Here is a 22,784-nt window from a genome sequence, read left to right as displayed (position 1 = left end):
CTCTAACCTTAGCCACATTTGCCCTCGTCAGAGAAGAAGGACCAGCTGTCAGAGAAGGAGACGGACCCCCGGCCTTTGCTGCACTGGAGCCATCGTTGTCCGCCAAAAAAGGTAAAAAAAAATTTCTACCTACTCAGAATTCGATTTTGAGTCTCCCTATAGCCATATCGGAGCAAAAAGGATGGTGTGTGAGCCGAAAATCATGGCCAAAGTTCAGCAGAGCTGCCACTACTGAAACCATAAAACCCCTCCAATGAGCCCCTTTCCGTTTTTCGTTTCACACAATGTTTTGACAATTGTGTTCACCGTCATTTTCTATGTAGGTTAGCCAAAGAAGAAACCCATCCACGAAGGAGAACCAGCGAAGCTACTGCACCCGAAGATCCCCGCTGATATGTTCAATTTTTTGCCATTTTCTGGCTAATTGAGGCTCCCTAACATATTATTTTGCATGGATAAATGTAAAAGCAGTCAAAATTGGCCAGGTCGATGGGAATCACCACCATGGTCGGCGAAGCCAGCACTGGATCATGGCGGCGCTGCCTTGCCAGAATCCTAAAATTGACCAAAAAGGGTTTCCAACACAGATGTTGAATTTTTGAAGTATTTTTAAGTACGTGACGAGTATTTTAGATTCCTGTAGAAAAAATTTAAGAAACTCGAGATCCGTTAGAATGAGTGCTAGATAACACAGCGTTTCGAAACACTTATCTGGGTAAGGATTCCTCACCTTATTCTCGGTTACGGTAAATTGAGGATTAATAATGAATAATTGTATATTTTGTGAAAAATTAAAAAAAATCCTAAAAATATTATAGGTCACTAATGGAGTCAGAACCGATTAGTTCTTATTTGTCTTGGTTCCCTATTTACTTTCCTATACTGCTTGTATTTACTTACTATCATCCTATGTATAATTGAATGGATAATTTTTATATCTTCTTGATTATTTGGTTTAAATGATTATGCTAAACTGTATCGTTTGCTTAAGTATCATTATGAATTAATCTGTGAATATAAAATGAGATATTGGTATACTGTAGTAATTATTTGAATGATGAGAATCTAATAAATAAAAGCTTGCTAGGAATCCTGAGAAATGGTGGATGAACTCGGTACATAGGAAACCCTACCATAGACATTATCTTAGTCGGACGAGGTTAAAAAGTCCAATACCGAATGAGTTTTGGGAGATAAAGTTCATTCTCATACCGGACGGAGTATCGGAACGATGCTGTTTTTGGCACCCATTACTGGATGGGGTATGGAGACGGTCAGGTTAATTGTCAAATCTCAATACTGAGTATACAAGTAAAGGGATATCCCTATACACCATCAGGGGTACTAGTAAATAGGTTAAAAAAGAAGTATTGCTGATCCTATATATGAAATTGAAATGTATAAATTGATTTTGGAAAAAAAAATCGTAACAGTAAGTATCGAATAAAAAGTTTTAAAATTAAATGTATTTATTTAAAACAATGGCTCTATTAGTTGTTCTTTAATTTTTACCAATCTTTGATTTTTCGTATAAGTGATTAGTATGATATTCTTATTGAGTTAATATAACTTACCATTTCATAAACCATTTCAGATTAAGAAGATCAAGATCAAGATCCTGATCAGCAAGATGGTTGTGAGTAATTCACCTCCCAGATTTCCTTCAAGTGCTAGTGAATGTTGTATTAGGATACTCATTTATTCTTTTTTCTTTAATTACTGTTTGTCTTTTATGAACAACGTAAAATGAAGATTCTCGTCGTTCTATTGGGCAATTCAATTTATTGTGTAAGGAATGTAAACAATAACATTATTACTCGCTTTCGTATTTAAATTATAAATTCATTTTCTTTAAGTTTTTGGGGCTTTACACTTATTTTATTGACTATTTTAGATCAGGACTATAACACCCAACATTTCATTATTTTTATTTTTATTAATTATTATTATTTTATATATAAATATAATTATTATTTATACAATTTTAATTTAATTTATTTAATTTTAATTTAATTTAATAAAAATAAAAAAAATAATAATAATAATAAAGGTAAAAATTGGTTAGGAATTTAATTAAAAATAATTTTGGAGAAAATGAGTGAAAATTTGGGTTCTAGGGGTATTTTTGAAAGAAAAATCGAAAACCGAGGGTCAAAACGCAATTTAAAAAAGTTACACCACGTCAGCTGCCTGGTTAGCAGCCCCGACCAACCAGGACGCGCCAGGTGGCAGAGGCGTTGACGCTGGAGGCCACGCGGGGGGAGCCTCGTGGGCGATCTGCGTGCGCACGATCGAACGACTGAGATCCGTTCCCGCGCGCACAGACGGTCCAGATCAAAACGCGTACGGACAGCCCAGATTGCATCGCGCACAGATGACCCAAATTGAATTGCGATGAACGATCCAGATTCACTCCTTATTTAATTACGATCAGACGGTTTAGATTAAAAGTGATGGACGACTTAGATCAAAAGTGGATGGGTATAAATAACCCCATCCGCACCCAAACCCTAACCCTAGCCGCCAGAGCTCCTCGCCGGAAAAGACAGCTCAGCCTCCGGGGAACCGACTGCCGCCACCCGCCGCCATACCGGAGCAATTTTCGACCGCTAAACGAGGTAAAAATTTCTCCTCTTGCACGAAATTCAATTTTAAACCCACCCATGGCCAAATCAGAGTGAAAGAGCCAGCCGATTAGCCGAAAAATGCTGCCCAAGCTCGGCGCCGCCGCCGCGGGGTGTTTCAAAAAATACCTCCGATGAGGCCTTTTCCGATTCCCGTTCGATGTGATTTTTCCACCGTTGTGACCACCGTTTCCTTCTTTATAGGTTGACCGAAGGAAAATACCCAACTGCAACGTGAGCTGGAGGAGCCGCTGCACCGGAGAGCCCTACCACTGGTGAGTTTCGATTTTCTGCATTTTTTCAGCCCACCGATGGCCCTAAGTGTGTTTTCTCGGAGGAACCGGTGCAAGTTCGGCTGAATTCGGCCAAAAATGGTCAAAAACAGCCAACCCGAGGCGGATCACCGCCGAGAGCACGGTAGAGCCGCCGTGCCAGAATTTTAAAATTGGTCGAGTAGGCCGTAGGTATGATTTTTGGGTTTATTTAGGACACTTGTAGGTACCGTAAGTGCGTTTCAGTTCCCAAAGGAAAATTCAAGGAACCTTGGGACAGCTAGTAGGCGCAGTAACCATCTAGTTTTCGGCGTCGAATCAAAGTAAGGACACCTCACCCTATTTTCTATCATGGAATTAAAGTTTAAATAAATAATAATACGGTCTATTTTGCACAAATTAAATATATGTACTTGATTAATTACAGATTGCTAATGGAGACCAATTTGGACATCATTTTCTGTTGATTTTTGTCGATTTATTTTACAGTCTAAAAGCATTATGGTATCTGATTTATATATTGTATGATTTAAATGCATGTATTAGTGTTTTACTTGACCACTGTTTGATTTTGGGATCTAAGATATGATTGTATTGTCGGATACATGTTTACTTGTTTATGTATTTCTGTTTGATTTGGTAACGGAGACTAAGGACAAATAGGAATGGATGTGATCTAATAAAGGGATAAGGTGACAGCCTCATTAGATATCCTGGGAGATGGTAGACGGACCGGGTTCATAGAAAATTCTACCGTAAACGTTGTCTCATACCAGATGAGGTATGGAGACTTGGTCATTTGGCGCTCATACCAGACGGAGTATGGGGACAACCCGCTTCACCCTCATACTGGATGAGGTATTAAGGTTTAATATCTTGACATTCATACCGGATGAGGTATGGGAACAACCTTGGAATTAAGATTATTAAGAAAAATAGTTCATGTGTAGAGGGGACACCCCTATGGATCCCCATGGATACTACTAGGTTGGTAAAACGAGAAACGATAATGATTAATTATTGTTAATGAATACGAATTTATGATATATTTTATGTTACTGATTATGCATGAAATTGTGATTTGTATGATATTATTGCTTCTATAATTTGTTTCTATAAATTCCCCAATGGTAAGAAAAAGGGTAAATAGTTTTATTTTAACTAAATGTATTGGTTTAAATCTATTACTTTATTGGTTGTTTTGATTTTCTACCAATCTTTACTTCTGTGATGGCGATATAGTGTGATGTCTTTACTGGGCTAGTGTAGCTCACCCCTTATTTAACCATTTCAGATCAGGAGGACCCGGTTTCCGAGTCCAATCCGCAAGAAGGTTACGAGTATATGCTAGATACTTTATAGTTTCTTTTATTTTTTCTATTTTTCGTATTTCTTTCAGAGAATTTATTCCGTGATGTTTGTTAGTACTTTTGAGTTATCGTGTAATGAATGTTAATCTTAGCCTTTATTTTGCTTCCGCACTCAAATTATTATATGCATTTTTTTAAAAAAATTTCGGGGTCGTTACAAGGACGACGAATACCCGTATCCTAAACAGTAAGAGACCAGTTAAAGAATTATCTCTTTCATTTCGTCAGTTTCAAGTAGATGTTAACCATATTTATTTTCTTTATATGTTTTTCCTCATTTAAGTTTCAAAAGTATTCTCATAGCCCCTATTGAACATTTTAAGTAAAGGTGTAAGGAATATAACTTTCAAATTTTAATTGCTTCCACTAAAATAATAAATTTCAGTATTGTTTATTTTATTATTATTGAATTATATGCTCTAAATTTCGAGTAAGAGTTTGAGCTCTTACAAGATAATTGAGAAAATATGGGTTGATATATTGTTATCATTGTTGTGTTAAATCTTAATAAAATATAATACCATACAAGGTATAGGTTAGTTTTAATGAATTCAAAATATTATTTATTGAATTGGTTTTATTTAGTAAATTCATTTCCTATCAAGTGAGATAGAAATGTGTATATAAATTTTTTTTTTTTGGAATATGTATATAGGTTAGTTTTTTTCAAATGTGTATACAGGGTGTAGGTTAGTTTTTGTTTTTTAAACGTGTATATAAATAAATTCAAAAGATATTCAAACATAGGATTATATAATCAATTTATCATTAAGTAATTGTTTGTAAGTTACATTCCTAACCCGTTTATATTTATTAAAATTATATTATACAATTTTTAGGTAATTTTTAAATATCAATATATAAAAATTATATATTTTATGAATTAAATAATATTTGTACATAAGTAATAACATAATTTCATAAGGATTGCAGACATAAAACAACATTTAATAAAAATATACGAATAAATGAAAACATGCTCTTATGCGAAATAATAGAAATACACACTATCCAATCAATGAATAAATCATAATATATTTTATTTGTTTTAAATTAAAATAAAAAATTACCTAATGAATTTTTTTTTTGTGTGTAAAAAATTTAATCCAAAAATAAATTTAAAAATAAAATGGTATAAATAAATAATATATTGGCTTACCATTAACCGTAAACCGTAAAGAATCTTACCCTAAATCAAGTATCAACGTCAATCTATACTAAAAAAATAGTAAAATTTACTCTTCATAGGACATTTCCAAAACACAATTTTCTTAATCTTCATCTTGGAAGCAATCAATTAATGTCGTCAAGGCCATCGGTTATCATGACAACATCAAAATGCATGTCGATATTCATAATTTACCTCTCCTAATAAATTTTTTTAAAGAGAAAATAAAAGCTAACAAATGGGTTTAATCAACAATTTTTAGAGTTTTTGCATGTCAAATAGTAAACTTAACAATACCCCAATTGAAACCCACCTAAAATTTATTGGCAAGAAATGGAAAGCTATAAAATTGAGAAGGCAAATAAATGATAGTTGACAAAAGAGGTGGGTGAGTCTCATGCATGTTATATTAAGCAAAAAAGAAACAAAAGCAACGGGCCAATTAAACTTTCCTTAGTTGCCTCCTTAAGCACATCACTTCTTTTTCATTATAAGGACAATACTCCTCTAGGTTGTGTGTACTTATTACGTGCTTTATGTTTTAAGAGAAAAACAAAATAAATATAGTATTAACCAATGGGACCAAAATGCAATTAAAAAAAAGAAAAAGAGACGTAATGGGATATTTCTATTTTTAATAAAAGTGGTTTTCTTGGGTAGCATGTTAAAAACATTTCCATATTAAGTTGCCTTGAAAAAATCTAGTTGTCTTTCATTTTCAACAACATATAATTTTATTTTATTTTATTGAATTCTATAATTATATAAATTCAGTTTTATATGATTTTTCTTAGATTCCCTAATTAGATTTCACACATTTAAATGTAGATTTAAATTTTGACATCTCATCTAGAAAAAAAAAAATTAGAAGGATGTGAGAATGGTAATTTAAAGAGAGGATTCATTCGGTGAATAAATATATATTTTTTCTTTATTTATTTATGTGAGCATTATGATAGTTAAACCTTAATTCAATTAAATACATGAAAAGTGTGCGAAAATACAATAAATGTGCTGAGTATTTAAAAATATTTTTGATAAATTATTCATTACTTAATAAAAAGCAACTATTTATAAGAAATTTGTGAGTAACAATTATTATAATAATATAATTACAATTGTTACCAAAGTAGCATTAATTATATAATTATTGTTAATAACTTATCTCTGTAATCACTAATAATGATCCGACGGACATATTTGTTAATTTATAATTATTTTTTATTGATAATAACATTTTTGTTATGATTAAAATTTTAAAGGTTTAGTCATCATATATGAATATTCATCATCTTATAATTTAAAATAATATATACATATGTCATATATGATATTATAATTACTATCTGATATATTTATTTTGAATCTATCTACACTAGTAATTTTTCAAAAATTTATTGCATCTCAATTTTAATCTAAGAATAGCATGAAGACCAATTTTACCAAGTAAATATATTTTCTCCCATCCTTTTTTTTTTTTGGTAAAACATTTGGTACATGTAAAAATAAACAATTAACAAATTACTGTGTGTATATTATGAAAAAGATTTGATATTCCCCTTATTTTATATATTCTCAAAAACCAAAGTTCAAACAAAATTACTCAAAAATTGATTTGTGGGAAACTAAATAAATATTATTTTCTCAAGAAAACCAAATATAAATAATTGAAATTTTTTCATTTTTTCTAATTTTGTCCAAAATTTGCACATAACACGAACTTTATCAAGTAGCATAATTCGAATTTCTTGATTTATTACTTAAGCATTTTTAATGTTTCCATTAAATTAATTAATTTCCGGTTGCATGTCAACTACCTAACATAATCACCACCTAATTCAAACCAATCCCCACGTATAATCAGCAAACTTATCATTGAGATAGAAATTAAAAATTAAAAAAATAAATCCTCAATTCGGCCAGCCCTTATGTTGGGCCCACACATATTTTGACGATCTCATCACCCTATGATCCAAATCAGACAGCTCACAACTCAGTCCCATTCAACAGAAATTATTTTAATGATCTTCATTATTAAATATTTGATTAACCAGGTTTAAATTTCGTTGCAGCCTTGGATTAGGGATGACGTCAGTGCGTAACCAGAAAGAAGAGTCCTTGATTAATGTTAGAATTACGGTTTAATTGAATAATTAAATTGAATATTAAGTACAAAGCTTCGAAACGACCGGACTCTCCAACGTTTTAAGCCGCTCCCAGACAAAAAAGCACCAAATGAAAATCACGTTGTTTGTAACAAACCGGAGCCCATAACGAAAACAGGATTTGAAGAAGCCACTCACCGGTTGTCCCATCCCCACGCTCCTTCAGCCACGTGCGCGCAAGTGTCAACCGCTTCGACGTTGACTGACTCCTCTTATCGGAGTTGGCACGCGCTGGGAGGGTTTCTGAGGATTACTTCCTCGACGGAGAAAACAGAAATGGGTCGGTCAGGGAAGGTCGCCCTGGAGCACGTGTGCAACACGTGAAGAGAGAGAAAGTGCGTGAAACAGAAAATGTTTGCAAAACTTTGTGTGTAAAGTGCTCGTACCGGTTTTATACATACATGGAAATGTTATCACTGTTAAAACTTATCATCGTTTATAGCTGTTGGAAATAAATGAGATTTATTATTTTTATTTACAAACTAATCAGGTTTATAATGTGTTTAGGCAACTAATTAAACTCTAAGCACTCTAATATTTATTTTTTTAAAAATCAACATTATTTTTAGATAGAAATATGTACATTAATTAAGTAATATATATAAATAATAAAAAAAAATTAATAAAAATACATAATTTTACTTAAATGTACCATGCCTTATGCAAAAAAAGAAAGTACACGAGTGCCAGTCAAAAAATAATTGATAAACACTATAATTTCTTGCAATAGATAAAAGCCACACGAGTATACTTCCGGTATGATAGCTGTGATTTTGACACGTAGACTGTTTGGTTAATCGGATCATCTAATCTTGCGCTTTTAAGTGCGTCCTCAAAGTGGTTTCACCCCAACAAGCTGTAAGCATATACAGCTGAGAATTTTCCAGTAAGATTTACGCGCGATTGGTTCGAGGAGAGGCAACAATAAAAAAAAAAAAAAAAAGTGTGTTTGTTTGTTTGGATTCTTCTTCTACCGGGGAAGAAGAAAACCAAGCAAATCCCCTTTCAAAGTGCAAATGGCGTCTTCTCTGTGCTCCTCGTTGCAGAACCAGAGGAAAGAACGAGCCCGTCCCTTCATTTAACAGGCGGCGGCGGCGCTGTTTGCTTGCACGACGAAGACGACGACTACAGCCTTCAGGAAATTTATCTCCCTCTTTGTTTCCATTTGTGGAAATGAAAGTAACGACAAAGAGAAAGAAGAGAGAGTTCAACGACGACAATAAGATGTTTTTTGCTGGAGTCCGCTACCGTCTTCTCCTCTTTATCCATCTCCGCCACCGTCTCTTGCCCCTCGCCTCCGTCTCCTCAGCCTGTCTCCTTGTACTCGTCTTTGCCACCTACTGTCTCATCTCTCCCCCCGGCATCCTCCACAATCCCCAACTACGCCACTACGTTTCTGTATGCTTCCCTCTTCCTCCTCTCCATCTCTTTTCTTTCTATAAATACATGGATATGTATTTGGTATATAGTTATATTTCTACGAATACGATGATGTAGTCAATATATTTATATATGTTTTGCGTTCGTTTCGAGAGGTAGTGCACTACGGAGTGTGGATTCTCTGGATTTTTACATAATTATCTTCGTTGTCTTTTCCGCTTTGTAAATTCATGTTTGAGTTTATAGGTGACTCTTGTGACTTTAATCCGATTTTTTTTATTTTATTCGTTTAGTTTGATAATGGTCTGGAAATGGAATCGAAGTTCGATGTGGAGACGGTATTTCGAGTTCCGGTACGGAAAATTTTCTAAGCAAAATTCTTGTTTTTCGCTGCTTGTTCATGTTTCTTCCCTGTTTTTTTTCCTTGAGATAATGTGTTTTTAAAGTTGAATTTGTTGATATACCTTCGATAATATATATTTTTAAAATTGAATTGGTTGATATACTTTTCTAGCTTCGACTTTTCCCAGTGATGATTTTTTGACGGTAATCGTTTTAGTTGACAGAGAGGGTGGTTTTTGGCTTGTATCACAGGAAAGAGGAGGGAACCCAGATCATGATTTGTGGAGCTCGAGCCAATCTAAGTTCTATTTCGGTTGCAGTAAAGCCAGTGATAAATTTCAAAGTAAATTATTCATGAACATGTCACACAGAAATTTGTCCATTTTTTTGGAGCCAATATTTGTTTAGTTTTTCTTTCAAATATTTGTGGGGACTTTGTTAGCAGTTTCCTGGTAGTTCTGAGTATGAATCTAAAGTTGTCTATTGTCCCTAATTGAAACTAATATTGGTAGATTTGCGGTAATATAAATGCCTTGTGTTTTGATGCCGAAATTACTGATGTTTAAAACTCCATGGTTTCCCTATCCAGGATTTGATTTAGAATTAAGAGTTCTCTTTGGGAAAAAATTTTAAGGCTCCATTGTTCCCTCCTAAAGTTCTGTTGTTTGTTTGTTTCTTTTGTGTGATTTACTCTTGCGCTAAATATTATATGATCTGATATTTGTTGAATATGTGACAGTTGCTAATGAGAAAACACAGCCCAATCGCTATTTGTTGATAGTTACAAGCGGAGGCTTGAATCAACAGAGAACTGGGGTGAGTTTATATTTACTGAGAAACTGCAGCAGTGATTTCATTGATTGAATAATTGATTAATTTTCTAAGTGCAAAAGTCTATACCAAATTGGAATGGCTCTCTTCTGCAATAAGTGAAATGCCAGTCCTTTCTAATTCTCCCGAGAAAAAGAAATTACAGAAGTGAAAGAGCTACAACAGAATGAAGAAATTAATTGATATAATCTTTGTTTTGTTTAGTTTTTTAATGTTAGTGATGCGAAGGAATAGGATCATATGTGAATTAGAATCTGTACTATCTTATGATTGGGCATGTTTATGGACTCTGTGTATGGGACTCTGCTTACAGTCCATACCCTGTTTTGATTTATGTCTGTTCACCTTTAGAAGTGTGTAAACTTGGGTTCAGAGAATTTGCTATTTCTTAAGATTCTTTCATTTATACTCTTTGGCATCATTGTTAGCAAAGATGGAAGCTCTTTTATCCTTCTGCCTGCCATTCTTGAAGGCTGATGACTGATTGCATTTAATTTATTAATTCATGACTAGAATATGGTGCATGATAGACATTGTTGTTAAGTTTTTCTACTGAGGCTTTTTTGGTGTATTTTCGCTGTAGATAACTGATGCAGTTGTAGTAGCTTATATTTTGAATGCTACTCTCATTGTTCCCAAGTTAGACCAGAACTCTTACTGGAAGGACAGCAGGTTTTCATTCATATATGTATCTTCCATATATTGTAATTATCATAAGAAGTTGCTTAAATTCTGGAAAGGTGTATGCATTTTACGTGCTGACACGTGATTTGGTGTTTGGTGCAGCAACTTCGATCAAATCTTTGATGTTGAATGGTTCATTTCATTCCTATCGAAAGAAGTAAAAATTGTCAAAGAGCTCCCTGCAAAAGCAGGGAAAGTTACAATCCCTTCTATGCGTGTTCCAAGGAAGTGCAATGTAAAATGCTATCTTAACCGTGTTCTGCCTGTTCTTAACAAAAGACATGTAAGTTTTCAGCATCTATGAGAAGTTGCATCACGATTTTGGCAGCAAAAGTACTTCTTTCCACTGTGATGTTTGTTCAATTTCAACTTTCATTTTATTCATACCTTTTGTGTATTAGCAGAACACAGTAATATGATCACATATAACTCCAAGAAGTCGAGGTCTTCATCCTCCCTGTGTAGTCTTCTTTTCTTTTCTTTTTTTGTTGCTATGCTGTAGGAGTTGATGAAGCCTGAGGTTAGGCGTTTTGATTTATCCTATATCCTTTGCATTTCAAAGGTGAATGCTTGTCAGCTGTCTATCAAGCTAAGTAGCTGAAAGAAATCCTCTGTGCTAAATATGAAAGTTTCAGTTAGAACTCTGAATCCTCAATTTATTGGCATGTTTTGTTATGTGCTTTGATTCAGAGTTATTTATATCTCTGTTAAATAGATTTGACAACAATAGAGAACATTACTGGAAGCAGATGTAGCGAGAAGGCCTAGGTATTATTTTTACAATTGTGTTTTGTTATGAAGAGAATCATGAGTTTGCATCATGTTCAATCTTTTGTATTATTTGACTTTTGAGATTGTTATTGATGAAGATGATGTGTAATTTTTCGTACTTCGATTTTCTTGGCTTAACAAAAGCTTATTTGCTGGTTATCCTTTTTGCATTGCAGGTTCTTCAGCTCTCAAAGTTTGATTACAGACTTTCAAATAGGTTAGACAAAGATTTACAAAAGCTGAGATGTAGAGTTAACTACCATGCTTTGAAATTTACCGATCCTATTCGTGAAATGGGTAAAAAATTGGTGGAGAGGATGAGGATGAAAACCAATCATTTCATTGCTCTTCACTTGAGGTAAAAAGTGCAATATTACCTGTTAGATTATATGTGGAAGTTTGTGTCTTCTATTCATTCTATTATTTTATTATTCTCAAAATTCTGTTCCAGTTACTTTTGTGATATTATGAGATTTTTTAAGCCTTTTTATGAGATTTTGCTGCAGAAGGATACCTTTGTTAATGCAAGTTTGTGTATCATGTAATAGATTTGAACCTGATATGCTTGCCTTCTCTGGTTGCTATTATGGTGGAGGAGAAAAGGAGAGAATGGAACTTGGTGAAATCCGAAAGAGGTGGAAAACTTTACGCGTCAGTGCCCCTTAACTCCTCAAGTTCTCACAAAGAAAATGGGTGCCATCAATAATTTATAGGATTCTCCTGACATTAATTTGTGACATCATGCAGAAACCAAATCCTGACAAAGGACGAAGACATGGAAGATGCCCACTCAGTCCAGAGGAAATTGGTCTTGTGCTGAGAGCATTGGGCTATGGCAGTGATGTTCACTTATATGTGGCGTCAGGTGAAATATATGGAGGTGAAGAGACATTAGCACCATTGAAAGCACTTTTTCCGAATTTTCATACAAAGGAGACCATAGCAACCCAAGAGGAATTGGCACCATTTATAACATTTTCTTCTCGCATGGCTGCGCTGGACTTCATTGTTTGTGATGAAAGTGATGTTTTTGTCACGAACAACAATGGCAACATGGCTAGAATGTTAGCTGGACGGAGGTAAGTTGCTCTTTTTTTGCTGTTGTTTTTTTGTCTACAGTCAGCAATTCTGATAATGGCATTAAATCATATTCGTTTTTTTTCCTATTATAGTAATATATAGAGATTTGTTCATAATGTTCTATTTCAAGACATAATAATAGTTGCTTTCATCTTTTCAGTATATGAAACCCTTATGTTATCTGAAATTATTCTCTTCTGGCTTTAGCCTTTGTGATTGCAATCAATTCCAGAATGATTGCGATCCCCAGCTACTTAATTGTTCACATGTTTGATTTTGGCCAGGAGATACTTTGGGCACAAACCAACAGTCCGTCCAAATGCCAAAAAACTGTACAAGCTCTTCCTAAACCGAAATAACATGACATGGGATGAATTTTCATCGAGTGTTAGAACTTATCAGATTGGCTTCATGGGAGAGCCCAATGAGTGGAAGCCAGGAATGGGAGAGTTCCATGAAAACCCATCGTCCTGCATATGTGAAGATTCTGAAGCAATGGCAAGCAAAATTCCAGCTCTTCATCAACAAACTCATGATGGCCACAGAAAGGGTACGAAGAATATGATTCAGGGTATAGTTGGTGCCAATGGCGAGCATGGATTTGAGAATGAGAAAAAAGATTACGTGGGGAGTACCAAGGATTCTGGTGATTCAACCGAGGAGCTGGCAAGTGAGGATGAGCAAGAATGGTTCGACACGGATTATGCAGAGGATTTAATTATTCTTCCCGGTAAAGACGTGTCCCATGAAACATATTTAGATGGCAATTTATCAGGTAAAACAGATCACCCAGAAGTAGAAGAGTTCTTTTCAGATTAAATGAAGTTAAGACTCCAATATTGGATGACCTAATGCGTACAGTGCCTAATTCCATTTTACATTGAACTCATGGGTCCTTTGACGGGAGAGCTCCGTGTATATAAACATCTAGGTAAAATTGGTAGTTTCTCTGGTGGAAGATTTGCCGAGCTCACAGTTGGAGCCGTAAGGATTCGAGGCTGCATTGTCATGGAAGTTCCCTGTGGGTATAAACATTTGAAGGAGACTCTTGCTGTAAGGTAGAGGGTGTAAGAAAAAAAGAGTAGGTTTTACTCATAAAAGCTATCTTTCTAATATTTTTCTATAGGCAAGCCACAGATTTTATATAGGGAACGGAAAGTTAAAAGGATAGAAAAAATTCTTTAGTTTGTAAAGTGAAAAAACTGAAGGAAATTGTAATGAGGTTCATTTTTTCCTAATATGGCGAAGAGTGTGCGATCATAAACTGCCTATCACTTCCATTACTTCTGATGATACCAGTCTAAAAAGTATATCCGTACATGTTAAATTTTAGGCTAAAATAATTTTTTGGTATTTGTACTATTCGTTTTGTTTTTTTCTCAAATTAGTTTCTGTTTCTGTTTTGGATTAAATTAGTTTCTAAATTCTTGAAAGTTACATATGGATTAATTTAACTAAATCCATTTTTTTTTTTGAATTGAAAATCTAAAAAACTAATTTAAACAAAAATAAATAGTACATAAACTAAATTATTATTTTAGCCTTAAAAATCTTACATATGTTTTCCATTTTATTTTTTTTCTTTTTTAATTCAGCAGCTGTCATCTATAAGTGCATATTATAACGGCTCCATGTTTTGCAAAAATTTGTCCCCCCATGATGTTAAACCGCCGTCGGTGATAACGTCAAAGTAACTGCTCAAACGGTGTCGTTTTCTTCAGGGCCGGGCTGAATTTATGGAGCAGCGAAGTTTTCAGGCCCATGCACTGCAAATTTGTTGAACAAGAACAATGTTCCACGCTTCCAAAAGCATTGTTTGACTGAAACGGCATCGTAACAGCCATACGACGAAAAAAGGCCGAGTCTGAAATGAAGCTGAACAGATGTGTCAAACTGTCAACTTGTAATCCATTTCATAGACTGACGTGGCAAGATTGACATCCATTATTCTCTGTACATTCACTCTCTCTCTCTCTCTCTCTCTCTCTCTCTCTCAGTAACCAGAGAGCAATGGCGTGTAGTAGGCTCCCCACTCAACTGGCGATACCTGGCAACATCCACCACCGCCACCTCTCCAAACTAAACGGCGGCACACTGTGCTGGAGACGCAATTTAGCAGCTGAACCTCTTCTCTTCCCTACCCTCTCCTCGCCCATTTCTCTCTCCAGTAATTAATTATCCCCAATCTCGAAAATTCCTCGTCATTAGTTTTGACTTTTTATGATTATCAATTCTTAAAAGTGGTTATGTGGGTGTGGTGGATTCGTTTGTTAACAGGGAAATCCTCGAATGTGCAAAGGACGGTGGTCACATGCAGCGCGGGTGGGGCAGTGAATGTGGGGCCAGGGACTCCGGTGAGGCCGACGAGCATTCTGGTGGTGGGTGCCACCGGCACTCTTGGCCGACAGATCGTGCGGCGAGCGCTCGACGAAGGGTATGACGTGCGGTGTCTGGTCCGACCCAGACCTGCTCCCGCTGACTTCCTCCGTGATTGGGGCGCCACCGTTGTTAATGTACGATTTCTATTACCTGTAACTAGCATTTACATTGTTTTCACTTTTCTGTCCTTCCTTTTCTTTTATGTTCTTGTTTGGAGTCGTTGGGTTTTGTTTATGATTACTCAAATTTCATTCATAGAAACAGAACACAAACAGAGAAGGTAGCTGATACATGTATAGCAACAATTTTACGCGTTGTAGCTGTGTTCATTTAAGATTTTGTGTATTGATATTATGTTAGCTTCTTCGAGCAGGGAGATCTTAGTAAACCTGAGACGATACCTGCAACATTGGTTGGAATTCATACGGTAATTGATTGTGCTACTGGGCGTCCAGAGGAGCCGATAAAAAAGGTATTTTTTTCAATATTTCCATCTTTAACTTCCAAAATTTAGCCTGAAATGTCAGAAAACTCAGTATGTCCTTGTTATTTTAAGTGTTGTTTTCCAATTCAACGATGTATCTTGTGGAATAAAAGACGTCTTAGTTTTGTCAAGGAAAGAGTGGCATCTATTTGCTTTGGAAGAGGGGTGAGAAAGATGAACGTGTAAATGCAGTAACCGAGTATTGATACTTTTTATCTTTTAGTATAGAAGCTGTATATATAATTTGTATGCGTTTGTTTCCCAATCCTCAGATATCTGATAATTTTCCATATTTCAAGACGTGCTGCAATCATGTTTTACTATTAATTGTTTTCCTTTATCTGATCTTTCTATTCTGTTTAGGTAGATTGGGAAGGAAAAGTTGCTCTTATACAATGTGCAAAAGCAATGGGAATTCAGAAATATGTATTCTATTCCATCCACAACTGTGACAAGCATCCTGAAGTTCCACTAATGGAGATCAAGTATTGTACTGAGAAGTTTCTTCAGGACTCTGGCCTAACTCACATTATAATCCGATTATGTGGTTTCATGCAAGTAAATGTCACCTGAGTGAAACTCTGGGGTTTTTTTTTACTATAATCTCACCTGCAGCTGTTTGATTTTTTATTTTTCATCTCTGTTTCGATCATTAATTAAAAACTATTACAAGCTTTTGTATCTGTGAAGTGGCTGTTTTAAGAGTTTACGCTGAGGATGCCATGAAATCGTTGACCCTGGAGATGGCTTTTTAACATACCAAATAGGTTGACGAAAGAAGCAATTTCTTCCTTGAGAAAAATTCAGCACCCAGAGACACTATCTAGCTTTTATTTAGTATTAAGTAAACAAATTTAATTTCATGAGAAAATATTCATGTCTTGAACATTGACCTACCACAAAGCTTGATGACTGGAGACAATGGAAAGACATTGTGTGTAAAAGTGTGGATGTTTCTTCTTTTTTTTCTTTGTTACTGCGTCTTTGCTTTACTTTAGAAATATCCTACCTGGTGTTATTTGTCCAATCCTGTGACAAATGGTTGTTCGTTGTCCAGGGCCTTATTGGGCAATATGCAGTACCGATATTAGAAGAGAAATCTGTTTGGGGAACGGATGCTCCCACACGAATTGCTTACATGGACACCCAGGTAAAATATGATTAAATTTTGTTGCTAAGTTTGCAAAGACAGCTAAATTACATTATTTACCTTCCCATAGCATCTGAACATGTTTATATTTGCCATCAGGACATAGCTCGGTTAACATTCATAGCTTTACGCAATGAGAAAATAAATGGGAAGCTGCTCACATTTGCTGGACCTCGCGCATGGACAACCCAAGAGGTATGCAGGAAATTCACCAACTTTGTTGGCTGGTTCTAGGTTCATATGCCCCTGCATGATAGTCACTTACTGTCCATTAGGAGTAAGTAACAAATATTGTCTTGAACATATTATTTCTTGTCATTCCTCACTGAGGAGGTCAGAATTATTTCCTTGAAACTATCGGTTTTCTTTTCTTCCTTTTGCAAAGTAAGTGGTCAGTGCATTTGGACGAAAATGAATGATGCATATTGTTTCTTCTTTTAGGTGATAACTTTATGCGAGAGGCTTGCAGGGCAAGATGCAAATGTTACCACAGTTCCTGTATCAATATTGAGGTTCACTCGTCAGCTGACTCGATGTTTTGAGTGGACAAATGATGTTGCCGATAGATTGGCTTTTTCGGAGGTAAAAAAAAAAAATCCCTGGATAACCCTTCTACTTCAGTTAATTTTCTCGATGAAGCAAGAGGTTCTGAGGAATATTAATGTCATGGAAAGTATAAAATCTTCTCCAATTGGTTTTTTTTTTTTTTTTTTTTTTTTTTGAAATACCAAGTGGGTTTTTATATACATGCACAAATACACTGCTATTTTTAACATTCATTAATCTGTCCTGTCCAATCGATATAATCAATTCCGAGATTGAAAATTTCCAATGATAATGTATTTTTCTAGTTTTGTATCAATTGAACTTATTGGTAGTTTCTTAATCTCTAGAATGTGAGATTGTTTTAAACACTACGTGTTCCATTTTACTGTCAATCACTCAATGATCTTGAGGAAGGGAATCTCTTGTTTCAAAATTTTCAGACTGTTGATCTATTTTTCCATAGGAATCAACTCAAATCATGCACTGTTTGTACAAACTAATATCAAAACGTAGAAGGAAACAGTAATCAAATAATATGTTCCACAGGCAAGTCAAAACTAATTATCCACATATGCTGCAGTGCAATACCGCCTTTAATGTCTTTGTCATTAGATATTGCATTATTTGGATTCTGAGTTTAAATAGCATTTATGTTGTGTATTAACATACACAATCTGGAATACTGATGTTTTGCGGATTGTGGTATGTTGTAGGTCCTTACAAGTGATATTGTTTTCTCCGTTCCAATGACCGAGACATTTAATCTACTCGGTGTGGACTCAAAAGACATTGTTACACTAGAGAAGTACTTGCAGGATTACTTCACAAATATATTGAAGAAATTGAAAGACCTCAAAGCTCAATCAAAGCAAACTGACTTCTACATCTGAGAGCAGAGCATCTTGCAAATGTGGATAATGCTGTGTCTGTAAGTAAAACCTATGTATCTAGTTATTCACTTGCATTGTTCAATGTTCTCACCTTTTTGTTTTATTTTGTTTCTCAGTTTCCTCTTGCACGATAAAAAGTGCCTTCTTTTCCATAGGACAAAGGTTTCATTATTGTAAATGTTGATATGTACTAATGTAATTTATTGTGTATTCTTTTCAAAGGGAAACTAACATAATATTCTTAGTGATAATATTATCTGATAAGATATTGTTATGTACTTTGATAAGATCTTATTGTTTCTTAAATGAATTTTACTCTAAGGTGAATTTTCACTTGTAGCTTTTGTATAAATAGAACTCATAAATGAAACCATTCTTCAGTAAGTAAAGTTACATGATATCAGAGTGTCCTCTCAAAAATATTTCCACCACCAAAATTGATGTGGCTTTCAACTCTTTCTTTTCTCTTCCTTCTAAGATCTTCCACCCTTCTGTTGGAGTTTCTGAGATAAGAAATTATATTAGTGAAACTCTAAACATCACTTTTGTGATATGGAAATCATATTTTATTCCTGTTTTTTAAGGTTACGGTATTTTTGATCATATTTATGGAACAAATATGTGCTCTTTTTAACCATTACAGGCAAGGAAAAACCTAACCCAGAAGCAAGTGGATTCTTTAGTTCTTTTTTGGATCCAAGCAAATGTTTCCTCAGATATCCTACGTAGCCTACTAAAGCCCAATCAAACATTAATGGCTGGTCAGGCATGGCAAGAGATTAATTTATAACGAAGCACATGCTCAACTCCTACACCTAAAATATGAATTCTGCAACACTCAGAAAAATTGATCTCCTCATTGATGCTTACCTCCAAAAACTCAAAACCTTATATGATCTCTTAGCTCTAAAGAACATGCTTTACCAGAAGAGAATCTTGAGCTTTAGATTCTTGAAGGTGTAACCATTAACCATGAAAATGCAGTCATTAGCCTAACTCCTCACAGACCTCTTCCATCCTTTGTTGAATTATGAATGCCCCCTATTTGCAAGAAATGCGTCTCACCAAGTACCAAAAACCAACTTCCACAGCTGGTCCAGTTGCATTTTATACCTATTCCATCTCTACATCATCGAACAAAAACACAAAATCCTTTTGTAACTGCAACAATCAACACCACCACAAAGGTCGTGGATGTGGAAGAGGTCACGAAAATAACACTTGTGGAGCTTGCAGTCCACGTCCTCAAAACCACTCTTCCAGCCTGGTTAGCCATCCACCCTCTACTAGCCAAGGGTTACTTGGTTTTGTGCCTCTTGAATCTGTCATCAACTCCTCTTTGCAGTGTCAATTCTGTTTATAGCTTTTCCATACAGCACGGAAGTGTCCTCTGCTAACTCGTTCCTTCACATCTCTTTTTCTCCCTCTACGGATGGTGTCTGAAAATCCTTTGCTGCTTTTCAATATTAATGAACAACTAGAAAATTTCTAACCCTCAAACACTAGTGCTATGTCTCACAAGTTTGCACACCCTGGCAATCTTTTTTCTTTCTCCTCTTATTATGGTTTTAGAAGGAGTATGTTTCACAAGTTTGCATTCCATCCCATCTCCAGTTTTGGTTTTACAGTCATTCCTTTTTCCTCTTCCAACTCACTCTCATTGAATGATATTCTTGTTATACCTTCAGTCAAAGCAACTTTAGTTTATGTTAAACAATTCACTCGAGATAATAATTGTTCTATGGAATTTAAATGATTTGATTTTTGCGAGGATCTCACAATAAGGACTTCACTTCTTCATTGCAACTGTCTGGGTGATTTTTACTTCTTTCCTTCTAAGCTCACTGTCATATCCTCTTTTACTTGCTCATGTCAAATCCGCCTACTTTGCATCCTCTAATATGCAAGACTTGTGGCATCGAGGCTTTGGTCATTGCATTATCTATACTTTAGTCGAAATAAAGCAGATATTAACAACACCTTTAGGATCTATCTCTAGTTCTTGCTTAACTTGTAATTTAGGAAAGAATGTTGGACACTCTTTCCCTATGTCTCATATCAATGTATTTACTCCTGTTGAAATAATACACAATGATGTCTGGACATGTCCTATTCATGGGCATTTCCTCTAAATGGAAAATCTCAAGTCTTTGAGACTTTCACCCATTTTTATACCTTTATTCACACTCAATCCTAAGTCAAAATCAAAAACTCAGTGTGATACAGGTGGTGAATTTCTCAACAAAAAATTTCCTGATGTTGCGTCTCAAAATTACTCCCAAAGAAAATGGCAAAATCTAATGTATGCATCGGAGCTTAATCAGAATCATTTGTTCTATGTTAATTGAAGCTTCAATTCCTCCCAAGTTTTTGGATGAGGCATTGCACCTGTTGTCCATGTGTTAAATCGCTTGCTGGCTGTGATTTCTCACAAAACACCCTTCAAGAGGCTGTTTGGACAGTAGTCCTATTTCCTCTTTATTCAGATGTGTTGATTTTATCAATGTTATCCATTTACTTAATTCAAATTCAAATTCAAAGTAGGTTGTGAAGAAAGTGCCTCACCGCAGCCTGCGCAGCTGCCATGCAGCGTGTTTACATGAATCTCTGGGTTTAATTTTTTCGGGTCATCTTTGGTGTAATCAAGCACAACTCCGTACTTATAAATGTAATCGTGCAATACAATAATATTAGTTTTTTCTTCTCTTGAAAAATAAAAATCAATATCCTTCTGCAATTAAAGAAACATAGGGTGCTGCAGTTTTGTACTCTGTTTTGTAGTTCTCTCTCTCTCCTTGACTCTCTCTCTCTAAATTTGCTCACCGTCTCAACTTCTTTTGAAGCTGTTACTCATCCGATCCAACAAGTGGTATCAGAGCCAAGTTTTCCTACGTATCAGGTGAATCAAAAATTCCTCAAACCCGATGGCTACCTTAGGAACTACCCTTGCTCCGCAGTTCAACGGAGAAAATTACCATGTGTGGGCAAAAAAGATGCGAGCTCACCTCAAAGCTCTGGGTTTATGGGATGTTATTATAAACGATAGTGAACCAACCCCACTACAAGAAACTGCTACATTGAACCAGATTAAAAGACACGAGGAAGAGAAGGCCAAGAAACCAAAAGTAATTGTCTGCCTTTTCTCGGTGGTTTCGGACAGGGTTTTCTCTAAGATTATGAACTATGAATTACCCAAGGAAGCGTGGGAGAAACTGAAGGAAGAGTTTGATGGAGGAGATAGAAGCAAGAAGATTAAACTATTGAGGCTGAAAAATGAGTTTGCATTATTCAGAATGTAAGAAAATGAGTCTGTTAGGGACTATGCCTCCAAACTCTCGGATATTGTGAATAAAATGAGATTGTTGGGGGAGGACTTTCCTGAATTAAAGGTGGTAGAACAAATTCTTATAAGTTTACCATCAAAATTTGAGTCTAAAATCTCAGCCTTGGAGAAACTTGTAGATATTGATAAGATTTCTTCAGCTGAACTAATCAATAAGTTGCAATCACAGGAGTAACGTGTCACATGCATGCTCGTGTACCTACTGAAGGAGCCTTATTCTCGTCTCAAACCAAAGCTACCCCTTCAAATCAGAATCAAGGCAGATGGATTGAAAGAAATCAAACTGGAAACCAAAGTTTCAGAAAACAGAAGAAGTATTCTCCTTGCAACATCTGCTCCCTCACAAATCATCTTGAGAGTGAATGATGGTACAAGGGAAAGAAAGCTGTCCGATGCAACTTCTGCAAAAGACTTGGCCACAAGGAGAAGTTCTGTAGGCAAAAATAGAAGCTGGAAGCAGCACAATCTAATTAGGAGTTGCAGCATGTAAATGTCACTGAGATATCCAGTGAGCAAAGTAATACAATTCTTGTTGCTTCAAGTGAATTGACAGTGGAAGATGATAGCCTCTGGGTTGTTGATAGTGGTTGCACTTCTCACATGTGCAAGAATGAAGCCATGTTTGTGTCACTTGACAAATCAGCAACAGGCCAAGTAAGACTTGGAAACGGTATGCTGGAATCGATAAAAGACAAAGGTAATGTTGCTATAGAAACGAGGGAAGGTAAGAAACTTATCACTGATGTGAATTTCGTTCCCACTCTCTCTCAAAATCTGCTTAGTGTAAATCAAATGACCAATAATGGATACTCAATTTCATTCAAAAATCAATGCTGTAGAATCCATAATCCTGAAGACAGATTGATTGCTCTCATTCCAAAAAGAAACCAGGCGTATTCCTTGAATCTCCAAGAAGTAGTTGAAAAGGCAAACGATGTCACAATACCTAAAGGGAAGCTGTGGCATAGACGTTTTGGTCATTATCATGTTGCTGGGTTACTTCAGTTGTAGAAGGGAGACCTAACCAAGGATCTTCCAAATATATGAGTTACCAAAAAGGTTTGTGGTGTCTGCCAGTTGGGAAAAATGGCTCGACAGGCATTTCCTACTCAGACAGATTGGAGGGCAAATCAAAAGCTTGCACTAATTCACTCGAACATATGTGGTCCAATGAGTAAAAATTCAATGAATGAAAACAGGTATTTTGGTTTATTTGTTGATGATTTTACCAGGATGACTTGGGTGTGCTTTCTGCAGAACAAAGTTCAGATAGTAGACGAATTCAAAAGATTTAAAGTCATGACA

The 22,784-nt window shown here is 35.5% G+C and overlaps 3 protein-coding genes across 4 annotated transcripts; all 3 read left to right on the top strand.

Moving 5' to 3' along the window:
• The first annotated feature begins 8,466 nt into the window (after nucleotides 1–8,466).
• RHS17 (root hair specific 17) lies at nucleotides 8,467–13,925 on the top strand. 2 transcript variants are annotated; one of them, XM_022048078.2, is made up of 10 exons: nucleotides 8,467–8,997; nucleotides 9,273–9,332; nucleotides 9,574–9,664; nucleotides 10,061–10,137; nucleotides 10,736–10,824; nucleotides 10,939–11,119; nucleotides 11,784–11,965; nucleotides 12,156–12,258; nucleotides 12,355–12,686; nucleotides 12,972–13,925. In XM_022048078.2, exons 1-10 carry the CDS (start codon nucleotides 8,773–8,775, stop codon nucleotides 13,504–13,506), a joined length of 1,875 nt encoding a protein of 624 aa, XP_021903770.1. In that variant the 5' UTR covers nucleotides 8,467–8,772; the 3' UTR covers nucleotides 13,507–13,925. The 2 variants fall into 2 exon arrangements, with proteins under 2 accessions (XP_021903770.1, XP_088079001.1); XM_088222875.1 differs by lacking the exon at nucleotides 9,273–9,332.
• A 680-nt stretch (nucleotides 13,926–14,605) lies between these two features.
• Nucleotides 14,606–18,414, top strand: HCF244 (NAD(P)-binding Rossmann-fold superfamily protein). Its single transcript, XM_022048190.2, has 8 exons — nucleotides 14,606–14,854; nucleotides 14,965–15,200; nucleotides 15,440–15,538; nucleotides 15,914–16,108; nucleotides 16,608–16,700; nucleotides 16,800–16,895; nucleotides 17,142–17,282; nucleotides 17,960–18,414. Exons 1-8 carry the CDS (start codon nucleotides 14,698–14,700, stop codon nucleotides 18,134–18,136), a joined length of 1,194 nt encoding a protein of 397 aa, XP_021903882.1. The 5' UTR covers nucleotides 14,606–14,697; the 3' UTR covers nucleotides 18,137–18,414.
• Nucleotides 18,415–21,060: 2,646 nt separating this feature from the next.
• LOC148253293 (uncharacterized) lies at nucleotides 21,061–22,490 on the top strand. The gene is made up of 3 exons (XM_088223314.1): nucleotides 21,061–21,431; nucleotides 21,732–21,912; nucleotides 21,963–22,490. The coding sequence occupies exons 1-3, from the start codon at nucleotides 21,061–21,063 to the stop codon at nucleotides 22,488–22,490; spliced, it is 1,080 nt and encodes a 359-aa protein (XP_088079440.1).
• The last annotated feature ends 294 nt before the right edge of the window (nucleotides 22,491–22,784 follow it).

This window comes from Carica papaya, chromosome 6 (genome assembly GCF_054855325.1).
Source record: "Carica papaya isolate Zhongbai chromosome 6, ASM5485532v1, whole genome shotgun sequence".
Classification (NCBI taxonomy): Eukaryota; Viridiplantae; Streptophyta; class Magnoliopsida; order Brassicales; family Caricaceae; genus Carica; species Carica papaya.
This window is presented reverse-complemented; position numbering and strand designations above follow the sequence as displayed.